Source organism: Coccinella septempunctata, chromosome 7, assembly GCF_907165205.1.
Source record: "Coccinella septempunctata chromosome 7, icCocSept1.1, whole genome shotgun sequence".
Lineage (NCBI taxonomy): Eukaryota > Metazoa > Arthropoda > Insecta > Coleoptera > Coccinellidae > Coccinella > Coccinella septempunctata.
In genome coordinates this window covers 24,291,973-24,305,157 of record NC_058195.1, presented here as the reverse complement: position 1 = coordinate 24,305,157, position 13,185 = coordinate 24,291,973, and the positions used below count along the sequence as shown (strand labels likewise).

The following is a 13,185-nucleotide window of genomic DNA, read 5'->3' as shown; positions in this document are numbered from 1 at the left end:
TCCGCTTTCAGAATTCATACTTTATCAGGGTATATAGAGAGACACAATGCGAATTCCTTACTTCCATCTGCAAGAAGTTTATGGCATAGACAAATAACCAAAGCTCTCATTTGTACCTCCAAAGACCAAAGCAGTTCTTGAGAATGATAAAGCTCGCATATATTGCAATCAGGCCTGATACATGTATAATCCTTAAAAAATATTCCAGAGCTGGTTGGACAGGCCTACATAAAGGCGTTTCTACCATCCAACCTACCTTCTGAACATGTTTTTGAACCTACGGGACCAAAGCAAACCAGTATCATTGCTGACCTACCTACTGATCTAGTATTCTGGATCAGGCGTCAGGTGTGCTCGCAATGGTGCCACGAAGAATGTGACCGTGTTAGAAATGGCACAAAAATGTTTATATGTGACATTTGCAAGTGATAACAATGGAGCTTATATTTTCAGTTTATGTGTCTCATGCCTCCCAGTACACCGTATCAATCCTCCCATATGTGGGGAGGCTTGAGACAGTTTGCATGTTTTTGTGTTCAACGTTTTGTACAGAATAAGATGTTTATGTTTTGAGAATTCTATATTTATTTCATTGAACGATTAATCGAAGAATTATATAATGTTATAAAAGTCCTGTTTCTTCATATAATTCATTTTACAAAAATAAATATTCCAAAAACGTATCAACCCTCCCCAGTCTCCCCTATATACAAGAGTTCACATAATTTGTAGAACTTTTTAATTTTTGTGGTAATGTCACTTCTAATCCCACAGCACTCAGAATACAAAAGGTCATGGCAAAAGGAGTAATCAACCCCACAATATCGCTCAATAAGCCAGACGGATAATTCACCGAAGGAGAACAGGAACGATCTTTCAGTTTTCCCAAAACAACCTTCACAGGTAGTAAACCCATAACTAGAATAGATACAGCAATATAGACCAAGAATCCTCGTAAGGAAGATTGGGATATTTAAAAGACGATGTTTGGAGTGGGCAATGAACACCTTCAATCTATATAGATCACCAGAAGTGTAAAGAAAAATCCTAGAAGAGATTCGTTTTCATTTTCTGAAGATAACCAGAAGCTGCAATGAGTCATATACACAGAAAATGGAGAAGGACTAAAGTTCCCTTCACACCAAAATGGGGACCCACAATCTTCAAGAACAATTAATTCAACATCGTTTCTATTGAAGACGATGAAGAAAGTAGTAGATAACAACATAAGAACATAGAATCTGGAGAATACACCAATTCACAAATGCCAGATGGCCTACAGGACGACCGATCAACAAAAACTGCTCTGTATGACCATATGACTCTATAGCTAGGTTCCTGGTCCCTCGGGAACTAAAGGAAATGAAGAGGCAAATACACTTGCCTCTAGCAACAAGGGAAGTTGACGTTTATTCATCCAGTGGAATAAATTTTTTTTAATTCACAAGTAAAATGAGATGACATAAGCATAAGCGGATAAAGCGATACCTTTCATGTCAATTTATAAATCCGATAATTCTCTGGAAAGTGTTATCGTTTGATTTATAATTGAAGTGGAATAAAATTCACGTGAGTTTATTTATTTATTTATTTGAAAACGATACAGAGTTGAGGAAAAGCCTATAAAACTCAAAATAAAAACATATACGTTCTACATAGAATCAAGAATACAGTGTGTGTACATGAGAATGAAAAAGTGTGAATCAAAACAGAGAAAAAAAATATCCATTATCACGAGTGTCACCGACGTACGCGACGGCACAAATTGTTATAGTTGTTTTTGAACGCATTGACAGACTCTGAGTTCACAACTGCCGACGGCAAACTATTCCACGCACTAAAAACCCGGTTGGAGATGAAATTTTGCCTCTGCGACGATCTAAAATTTTCCTTAGACAGTTTATATGCATGACCACGCAGACGACCATCGGAGTTCAAAGTGAAAAGGCTGCTTAGGTCAGCTCCAAAGAGATTTGGAAGAGCACGGTAAGTTGTGATTAGGTCTCCTCGAATTATCCTGTCAGCAAACGACGGTAAATTCATGAGAGATAGCCTCTCTTCATAACTTGGTCGCAAAATCCCATATGGCAGACGCGTCGCTCGACGCTGGATACCCTCCAACAAACCAACAAAGCCAAATCCCTGTTCAGTACCGGACACCAACAGGGCCAGCAAACTCCAAGATGGGACGGACATAAGTCTTGAACAGGACAGCACATGTTGAGGGGTCGCATCCGTTGAAGGCCTTCTGTATCATGAACAGAGATCTTTTAGCCTTATTCACATTGGAAATTATATGATCGGACCAGCTGAGATTCTCGGTAATAATCACACCGAGATCAGAATGACTGCTACAGGTGTTGATGGGTACATCGTTCAGATAGTACTGGAGACGGGGATTGATGGAACCTAGGTGTAAGACAGCACATTTCTCCTGGTTGGGGGGCAGTTGCCACTCTCGGCACCAATGGGTCAGCGCCTCCAGGTCCTCCTGAAGTTCCACAGCGGCTGCAATAGGGTTTCCGAACAATTTCGTGTCATCAGCAAATTGAGAGCACTTTGATTTGAGGATCTTAGGCAAATCAGATATAACAAGAAGAAATAGAAGAGGCCCTAATACGGATCCTTGCGGAACGCCGCTTAAAACTGGCCTCGGAGAAGACAAAGATTTGCCAACCCGAACTTGGAAAACTCTGTCAGTGAGAACTGCCTCGATCCAACGGAGTAGACGGCCACGAATTCCCAAATGCTTTATCTTGTGAAGGAGGAGCTTATGAGGTACGCGGTCAAATGCTCGTGAGAAATCTAGATAGATAACGTCAACTGGATGGGACTTATCTAGGGACTTAGACCAGGAATTGATGCAGTCGAGAAGGTTGGTAATGACTGAACGACCTGGAAGGAAACCATGTTGACTGTCCGGTATAAGGCAGTTTTCAACGGCGAATTGGAGGACTTTCTCATGAATGATCTTCTCACACACCTTGGATATGATCGGAACCAAACTGATGGGGCGATAATTGGCAGCATTACTCTTGTCTCCTTTTTTGAATATGGGCGTCACCAGTGCACTTCGCCAAGTTGAAGGCAAGCGAGAAGTCTCAAACGATCGTGTGAACAATAGAGAGAGAGGGTATGAAAGGGATTCAGCACATTCCTTCAAAAGTTTGGCAGAGAAACCATCAGGACCCGGCGAAGAGTTGACATCTAGGGCAGAGAGGTGTGCTTCAACGACAGAGGGAGTAAAACTTATTTCTGCGATCTCCGAAGAATTGTATGGACCAATGGGTTTAGGTAGACTGGTAGATCCCCTGGTGAAGGAGGAGGCAAAACAATCCGCCAGTACATTAGCGGATTCTTCGGGGCCGGAGGACGGTTGACTGGTGGAGTTTGTAACTAGTGGGATGTCAACTTTAGAATTGAGGGTGGATCGAACATATTTGAAGAACTTTTTTCTGTTATTAGAATGAATCAACTTGGATTCATAGAGCTTTTTAGCATTTCTCATAAAAGAAGAGAGAAAATTAGAGAATCTCCGATGTTCGCTGTAGTCTTCCACGCGTTTTCGGCGCTGGAAACGCCGCCATATTGACTTCTTATGGTGTATTAACTGCAGAATGTGTCGATCAATCCAAGGTTTGGATGGAACTTGAATAATTTCCTGTTCATGAGAGCATTTATCTATCAAATTCTGGAGGATTGATGAGAACGAGGTCCAGCCCTCTTCAACATCGCATGTGGGCGTTATATGTGTGCTCCAGTTTACCTCACCAAGTTTGTGATTGAGGAGTTGATAGTCAGTAACCTTCACAGTTTTACTTAATCTTCTAGTTGTTGGAAAATGCAGTTGAAGAGAAGCCATCAGGATGATGTGATCTGATCTTCCCAATGGTGGACATTGTTCGATTTTGGAAACAAGATTGGCATCGTTTGTCAAAATAAGATCTAAAAGAGAAGGATTTTGCGTACCACGAAAGCGAGTTGGGAAATCAATCAACTGAAACAAATTGTTTTCATGGATGGAGTGAATGTAAGGATTGGATGGCGAATTGCGCGTTATCGATGCAATAGGCCAATGAATATCGGGCATATTGAAGTCACCAGCTATAACTAGGTTGCGCTTAGAGTTGGAAAGTTCGCCTAGGTGAACTGCCATTGCTTCATCAGATTGACAGGGACGTGGTCTATAAATACAACCGATGGTGAAAACGCAAGATCTGCCCTTCGAAAGGTCAATAAATAGATTGTCAATTCCTGGTGAATCGAGACCCGAAATCGTAAGAGTAAAAGAGTCGGCAACCTCTCTTGAAACGTAAGCACACACACCACCGTAGCCCACGGTAGACGTGCTATCATGCCTAAAAATATCGTAACCAGTGTGTCCGGAATACCAGGATGTAGCCAGGTTTCCGAGATCAGGATGAAGGTGGGATGATTAATGCTGACAAAAGCCAGCAGCTCATGAAACTTGGACAACAAAGATTGAGCGTTGGTGTAAGATATTGTCCACTCGTGAAGGTTTTTCAGTTTTTCGAACTTGCACTACTAGATATTTTGGTAATTGTGGGTTTACCAGAGACGTACTTTATGTCTATGTTAGACTCTCCCTCTTTAATTCTGCGTTTTAGTTCGATACGCAGATCATCAAGCTCCCTGATCTGCATTGGTGACTTGTCATCAATGATGTTGAATTTTTGCCACTCGGGCACACCCTCCACAGCTCTCCTATTCTTGAGTATCTTTGATACAACGAGCGGATTGTTGAAAGACACCTTAATGATTCTCGGTCGATTATTAACAGATTTACCAATTCTAGACGTAGAGATGCGTTGGGAATTAGTTATAATTTTTTTTCATTCGAAAAAATAATAATCACAATATCAGTTAAAAGAACACCATAAGGGCACTTCAATCGGACCTGCTATTGCTCTAGAGACAGAATCCAATTCTTCACCTAATAGACTTTCGGGATGACCTTGAAGCCTAGGAAGCTAAATCATTTCAGTTGTGCAAATACAACTTGGTTTACTTGTATACACAGTTGCCAAATTTAGGACGCAACATTATGCGTCGTGTGAAAGATGTATATTGACTGTATATCAGTTTTCATCATTTGAAGCGCCCCCGAAGCGGAATTTGCGTGAACTAAAAATATACTTTATATCGCTCAATGAGTTCTTCACATATATGCTTCTGTTCTTCAATACTCCTCGCCCTGACCCCTAAAGAAGCATAATCTGCGAACAGCACCAGAACATATGCAACCAGATAATCCTGCAAGTCATTAATAAATAATAAAAATAGCAAGAGTCCCAGAACTGACCTTTGAGGAACACCTAATTTTGTGAAATATTTCTTGGATATGCAATCGTGAAGGTCGACGAATATAGTACGATCAGACAGGTAACTGGAGATCCAATCAAGGAAAACACCCCTGAATCCGATCTGGTACAATTTATCGATCATAAACTTGTGTTGCAAATAGTAGAACGCACGTGAGAGGTCAAAAAATATTCCCGCGGCATGATCACCCTCATCCAGACAGCCATAAATGGGGTTTTCACTCCCAATCTCTGAAACAAAATCAATTAAAAATGAAATCAACGATTTGCTCCTGACAAATTAGTGCAAGAATTTACGCAGGAGCAAATCGTTGATTTCATTTTTAATTGATTTTGTTTCAGAGATTGGGAGTGAAAACCCTAAAAAGTTTATGAAGAGATGCAAAATCCTCCCAAAATAAATTTCAATCGATAGCCATAAATGGACTACAGAAATTCAGAACACGCAGTCTGTGTTGATTCAGCGACTCTAAATCCATGTTGTCGATTAGAAAGTATTGAAAATTTCGTAAGGAAATCACTCATTCTCTGGTACACGATTCTTTCAAATACCAGTGGACTTGAGATTGATATGGGGCGGTAGTTGGCTATGCTGGTTGTAGCATTTCTTTTGTGTATAGGTATTACCTTTGCCAGTTTTAAGACTGATGGAAAACGACCAGAGCGATTGCCATGAAGTTCGTGATTTTGGGTTTGAATTACTAGAACACCCACTTTATTCACCAGATTTGGCTCCATCCATCTTTCATCTTTTTCTTCAAGTGAAAGTTTAAAAGGTCGTAAATTTTCTTTCAACGAGGAGGTAATGAAAGCTGTGGAGGTCTGGTTTGCATTCAATTAAAAGGAGAATATGTTGAGTAATAAAATGTTTCGACATTGAAATTTTGTTTGGTTCTATAGTAGGATAGAAATTTTTCAATATGTCCTCGTATATTATATATTATATTCTTGTAAAAAGTTGAATATTTCTTTATTCAGGGTCTTGCCCAAGCAGGAGCATGGGCATGTTTCGATGAATTCAATAGAATAGAATTGGAAGTACTATCTGTAGTTGCTCAACAAATTCTCAGTATCCAGATGGCAGTTGCAGCTAAGCTGAAGAAATTTGTATTCGAAGGAACGGAAATAACCTTAGATCCAACCTGTACTTGCTTTATCACTATGAATCCTGGGTAAGAGAAATTTGATAACTTCGGTATGAGACATTGATGATTATTATTCACTGCAGAAAAAAGATTCCTATTCTATAACTGATGAAATTTTTCATCGTCTTTAAACTTGTTCTTTTCGTGCAATGCGATAAAATATGATTCAGAGCATATAGGGATTTTTCCATGAATCTTGCCTATGCATGTGCTGAAATCGTGTCTAGATTCTTTAGAAAAATATTATGATTTCAGATATGCTGGTCGTCAAGAGCTGCCTGACAATCTTAAGGTTTTGTTTAGAACCGTAGCGATGATGGTTCCTGACTATGCATTAATAGGAGAAATATCACTATATTCCTTCGGATTTGTGGATGCTAGCAGGTGAGTTCATTCACTTAAGCTTCCAATCCCATCATCAGAGAAATTAATTTATGGGACATAGGTGAGATAGACTTCTGGTTCTATCCGTTATTAAGGATTGCAAACATTTGTCTGGAAAAATGTCGTTATTCAGACCAACAAAACAGAGGACTGATTCATTCGACAAGTTGACAACGTCGTTGTGAAAACTATCCTCTCTTTTCCGGAAAACTTATCATGCACAATTTATTCACATGCAATCTGCCTATAAACCAGTGGACTCTTATATTGTTTCTGATTACATCACAGTACACCTCAGCTATACTAATATGAAGTAAGTGAGTTTTGTGTCCTCCAAGGTTTAACAGGGGACAAATACTTTAGAACTTTCAAAATATATTTGGCGACGTTTCGCAGATTTTCATCTGCTTCATCAGCCCTCTATAAACTAAAGCTCTATTGGAACACTCTGGACAACATTGAATGCTAACATCAGTCATTAAAATATCTTAATATAAAATACACATATCATTCTCTGAACCGTCAGAAAGGGAAGAGATTTCCTTTCTGACTGAAATACTGGTACCAGTACTGCTTCCACTTAGAATTTTTTCTGGGTATTCTCCCCCAATTACTACATTTCCATCAGTATCCCAATATGTTTTTCTCATCTCGTCAGTTATTACAATTCCAACTTTTCTTGTTATTATATATATATATATATATATATATATATATATATATATATATATATATATAAGATACGATCACGATCACGATCACGATCGTGACAACTGCGACTGAACGCCGCTATGTCGCTGAACAGATAGTGATATTATGTGCGGAATAATACATTTGCATGGGACGCTTCTAGATCGTGATCGTGATCGTGGCCGCGGCCGCTCATATGTGTTCACCGCCTTAAACTGACTGAAGACTACATCAATAACTAAAACTAAAAAATATTTTCTCACAAAGAGACAAATTGACATAAAATCAACGGTTGACATGTGTCAGAAAATTTTATGACTCAAGTTACACAGATATATTATGTTAATTTAGTTGGTTCTTTTTCTTGGCAATTGACAATAGGAAAGTTTATATATTACTTAAATTTTGTACATCAGACTTCTTGTTTATGCTGTTGTGTTCTCGTTATATGTGTATCATTTCCATGATCAATATTTTATTATAGCTAGATGTTTTATCTATAATCTCTACATTGTCCAAATCTATCTGGTGTTTTAGTTCAACTGAATGTTTAGTCAGGGCACATCCTACATTTTGTTTTTTTATGTCACTTTTATGTATGCTTATTCTATTTTTTAGCCACTGTGAGGTTTGGCCCACATATGTCGCTCGATAGTCACTACAATTTATTCGGTAGATTACATTATTACATTTGAATTAAACTGCTTTGGGGTTGGATCCTTCAATTTTGTAAAGAGTGAAAAGACTGTCTTTGAATTATAGGTGGCTATCTTCATATTTTCATTCTTGATTCGGCAAGATACTCAGCCTCCTCCAGGAATGAGGACACAGGAACAGGAACGGTTGGAATGGAATGGTCGGTGGTCTTCGGCAGTTTCGTTAGGTCGGTTTCCTTGGTCGTCGATATATATATATATATATATATATATATATATATATATATATATATATATATATATATATATATATATATATATATATATATATATATATATATATATATATATATATATATATAATCAAAAACCCCAATTACCATAAAAATGGTGTAGGGAATAATATTACAGATCAAAAATGCAATTCTGGTTATTAATAAATTAAAAAAATTGTTCCATTTCCATCATTGGATTTCCCTTCCATGCACGAACTGGACATAGTCTCTTATCCATAGCCGTAGTTCTTGCTTCATTCCATGTTTGTCCTTTTCCATTAATTATTTCGGTTATAGTGTTATTCCAGGTTTGTTCTGGTCTTCCTCTTTTCTTTCTCTTTTGGATTTTGGCCTCCCATATTTGTTTCACAGGTCTTGCGTTGTTCATTCTATTTAAATGTCCCCACCAGCTGAGTTGCCTTCTGTCTATAAAATCCTGTAATGGCTCTATCTCTAGATCTTGACGTATTTTCTCATTCTTTATTCTATGCATTTTCGTCACTCCCTTCGCTCTTCTAAGATATTTCATTTCTACCGCTTTGATCTTACTCTTCTGTTTTCTATTTAATGCCCATGACTCGCATGCAAAGGTCAGTGTCGGTCTATAGACTGCTTTGTACACTTTAATCTTTGTGTTTTGAGGAATCGATGGCCAATAAAGAACAGTATTATTATTATTATTATTAGTTGACAGTTCGTTGAGCTTCATTCCTCATATTAATGAGCTGTGCGCCTCTGCTTGTAGAACGTTGGGTTTTGTCTTTAGATGCCCTAAAGAATTTGATGACAAAGAGATATTCAGAAAATTTTATTTAACTCTGGTTATTAGCAAGCTAGAGAGAGATGAGAATATCATCATTGGCTGAAAGACACGAAAATCAGTGTGCAAAATTTGCTCGAAAACTGCTGACCGGTACTCTCGACTCTTCATATCTGCTGTCCAAGGTGAATGTTAACGTTCCAAGGTTGACCTCTAGATCTGCTCCTGTCTTTCGTTTGCCGACACCTCGCACTAACTTGTTGATTCGTGCACCAGTTTATCGTGCGTGTAAAAGTGCAAATGACCTGAAATTGAATATGTTTCCTTGATTGTTATGGTCAGGTGTTATGATAATTTTTCTTGTTTTTTTTTTGTTCATTCTTTGGTTGATACATTGTGAGGAATTTTCTGTATATGTATATTGTTTATCAGATTGCGAATTTTCTCATTTTGTTAAATATGTTTTTTATTTTACCCTGTAATTGGAGTACTCCTATTGGGTAATAAAGTTATATTATTATTATTGTATTATTTTTATTATGACCGTGTAAACGCCCCTTCAGGATATATGTCGACCATCGTTCATTTGTTTACGCTCATTTGTTATATCCATGGCTTCAGAGAATATGAAATATTCAATTATCTGGAGTGTGTTACTTCTTTGGTTTTTCAATATAATTTTTCAAATATTTTTCAGCCTTGCCCAGAAAATCGTTCACACTTACAAGTTATGTTCTGAACAATTGTCATCTCAGAATCACTATGATTATGGTATGAGAGCAGTGAAGTCAGTATTACTGGCAGCAGGAGCTCTGAAGAAAGCCTACCCTCATTCACCAGAGGCGCAGTTGGTCCTCAGGGCAATAATTGATGTTAACCTACCGAAGTTTTTAGCGCAGGTATGTGAGAAATTCTGAAAGTTTTCTTGAAATAAACAAAATTTCTTTCGTGGGGACGGAACACTTTCCTGTTCAATGTATTATCTAAAATTACAAAAAGCACCGCAGCAGATGAATATAACCCTCAGCCTTCTAATCTGATCAGAAAATCATGTAATTTGGCTTTGTAAGCTTTTGAACTATTTCACTCGTTCTAACTCTGCTGACAGTGCGTTGAAAACAGTTATGGACATGTAAAAACATCCTTTTTCATATATAATTAATCGGTGTTTTGGAGATATGTTATTTTCATTTCTTAAGCTTCTTTCTGTTTCAAGATCTTCATAAATCGCTGTTTTTGAACATGAAAATAAGGAGCTCTTATAACGATGAAGAAAATTCAAATGTAAACATAGGAGTTTCAGTTTTGAATGTGAATATGCCCGGAGTCTTGTGGAACAGTGGAAGAATCAATCATAGCGATGCGATATCGAATAAACGGATGGTCTAGTTTAAATGCCAGTATTGGTGGAGATACAACGCTCTGCGAAAAAAAAAATTGAAAAACGAAAGAAATATTTCTAGAATTTTTGGTGCATGAACAAGATATCAGAACAGATCCTGATAAAGTCAAATCAATCGTGAAGTAACCAATTCTTACCAATGCTATCCAAATTAGAAGATTGATTAGTCTTGTTGGTTATTATCGACGATTCTTGAAAAACTTTTCGATGGTGTGTACTCTTATTTCAAATTTATTGAAAGGTCGCAAAAAGAGACAACCAGTGCAGTGGACGGATGGGGCTGATGCTGCATTCAGAACGGTGAAGCAGATGCTGACCTCAACTCCAATTCTAGCTGGCCCAGATTTTACAAAGCCCTTCTTCCTAGCCTGTGATGCTTCTGATGTGGGTGCAGGCAGTATTTTATTTCAGGAAAACGACGGGGTTGAACATCCTATAGCATACTTCAGCAGAACTTTGAGCATATGAGCGGATATGAATAGTTTTCTCTTTTGTTAAACATGCTTTTGATTCGAAAACTTATTGATTTATAGATATTCCATTCAATAACCAACTGGATTCGTTCGATATTATGCTGAAAACTGATTACTCTAAAGTGATTTTTCAAAATGTCATATGAAATCTGAGCGAACTCCCCTCAGTGGCGAAATGAAATGATTCATTCGAAATCATGAAATATTTGCAGAAAATTAGCATTTAATTTTTCATGATAGAGTCAAATAATGTTTACTGTCCAATGCAGGTATTCATAGCAATAAAGAGAGCAATGTAAGAATATGTATTGATTGAAGAATATACTAGTATTATACAATTTTCTTGAAATGTGAATCTTATCAAATACAGTAGCATAACGTTTGTTATAAAAGATGTTACATATGTTTGAAAATAAAACCTAAAATAGTTATTTTCCTATCAAGTGCGGAAAGTGATACTTGATACTGCTTCGCATCGTTCGGGCAACTGCATTTTCGTGCGGGCAAGACAATTATTCGGTAAGAGTTAGGAACAATATTTTTTCTACAAGCGCTTGAAATATATATTTTTCTTACAGTAGGATAAACTTATGTGAAAATATATTTCTTAACTTTTAAGAGTTGCAACATGTAAACATTTTGCTCAGGACATTTCGAAAGATATTCCATCCTAGTATAACTTTTCAAAAGTGGCAGCGTAGAAATATCAATTTTCATCATTGGATATCTGGCAAAATCCACTGGAATCTGTTTCTACCGAGGGGTGAACCGGTCGTGAATTGTGGTGTACAAATTGCAAGAATTGTCATGAATTGAATTGAATTGCCAAGAATTGTTGAGAATTGTCATGAATTGCCAGGAATTGTGGTGAATTGTCAAGAATTGTTGTGAATTGCCAAGAATTGTGTGAATTGTCAGGAATTGTTGAGAATTGTCGTGAATTGTGGAGAATGGGCTATTTTTCTAAATTTCAAAATCTAAGAATTTTTACAACTCAAATACATATATGGAAATTTATTTTTTTAGAATTATAACACATTGCATTCGGTCGGAAATTGTGATTTCAGAAGAGCTCTCTTATAGAGATATGGATATGTTCTAAGGTATAGAATTCAGAATTTTTTTTTGTAATATGTGGATATTTCGGTGGATATGGAATTCTATATTTTCTTGATCGGTTTCACTGGTGTCGAATTGACAAAAATTACTAGACTGTTGTAAGGGCATTCTACGTTATACGCTTTTACACAATCGAATGTTTATTAAGTTTCGAAGGGTGTATATCTGAATTTTGAAGCGAATCTCTTACGTGTTGGATAACTAATGGAAATGGGTTTCCATAAATAATTTGAATTCGATTTTGGAGTTTTAGGAAACTTGCCCATCGTCGTAAATTGTAAAGAATTGTTCTGAACAATTAATTTCCTTGAATTGTTCGAAAATTCTCATGAATTGTCTGGAATTGTTATGAATTGCAACGCATTTTCTAATTGTTGGGCGATTCGCTGTCTTGAAATTCACAGGTGTCCAACATGTCCAACTATTAGGACGCAGAAAGGGAGGTTTGCACATGTATATGGACATGTATATAGTCAAATTCATGTAGACATGTATATAGTCGCATGCCGGCGCAATAGTGCAAACTCCGAGTTTAATTTCTGTATTCTGTGATTTGAATTAAAGTGATATAAGATTGAACAAGTAAGAATTATACAACATCTAATTTTTTCATTATTTCTTATTGATACACAATAATTTCCTACGGGGTTTGAAGTATCTACTTCACCGAATATTATAATTTTTTTATTCAAAAGTCTAACTATCTTGGTGGTTTTTTGACTTTCACACCTAATGCTAATTTTTGAAGTTGTATGTTCTCCAATATACTGTGACACTGTGTGTGACTCAGGAGATGTCTTGATATTCAGAAATTTTTTGTTACATATCTTGAGATACGCTCTCTGATACACTCTCAGATCACAGTGGATGCTTCAAAACATAAGTAAAGAAAGCGTGAGGAAGTGATCAGACTTCATTTTTATATTGCCCGAGGGGTGA

General features: G+C 37.1%; 1 protein-coding gene across 1 annotated transcript in view; it reads left to right on the top strand.

Annotated features, from left to right (window-relative positions):
- The window catches only part of LOC123316425 (dynein axonemal heavy chain 3), a 2,043,583-nt gene that overhangs the window by 787,603 nt on the left and 1,242,795 nt on the right, over positions 1 to 13,185 (top strand). Inside the window, exons 22-24 of the mRNA XM_044902499.1 lie at positions 6,321 to 6,514; positions 6,743 to 6,871; positions 9,950 to 10,151. Coding sequence (XP_044758434.1) covers positions 6,321 to 6,514; positions 6,743 to 6,871; positions 9,950 to 10,151 — 525 coding nt within the window. The remainder of the gene's footprint in view (positions 1 to 6,320; positions 6,515 to 6,742; positions 6,872 to 9,949; positions 10,152 to 13,185) is intronic.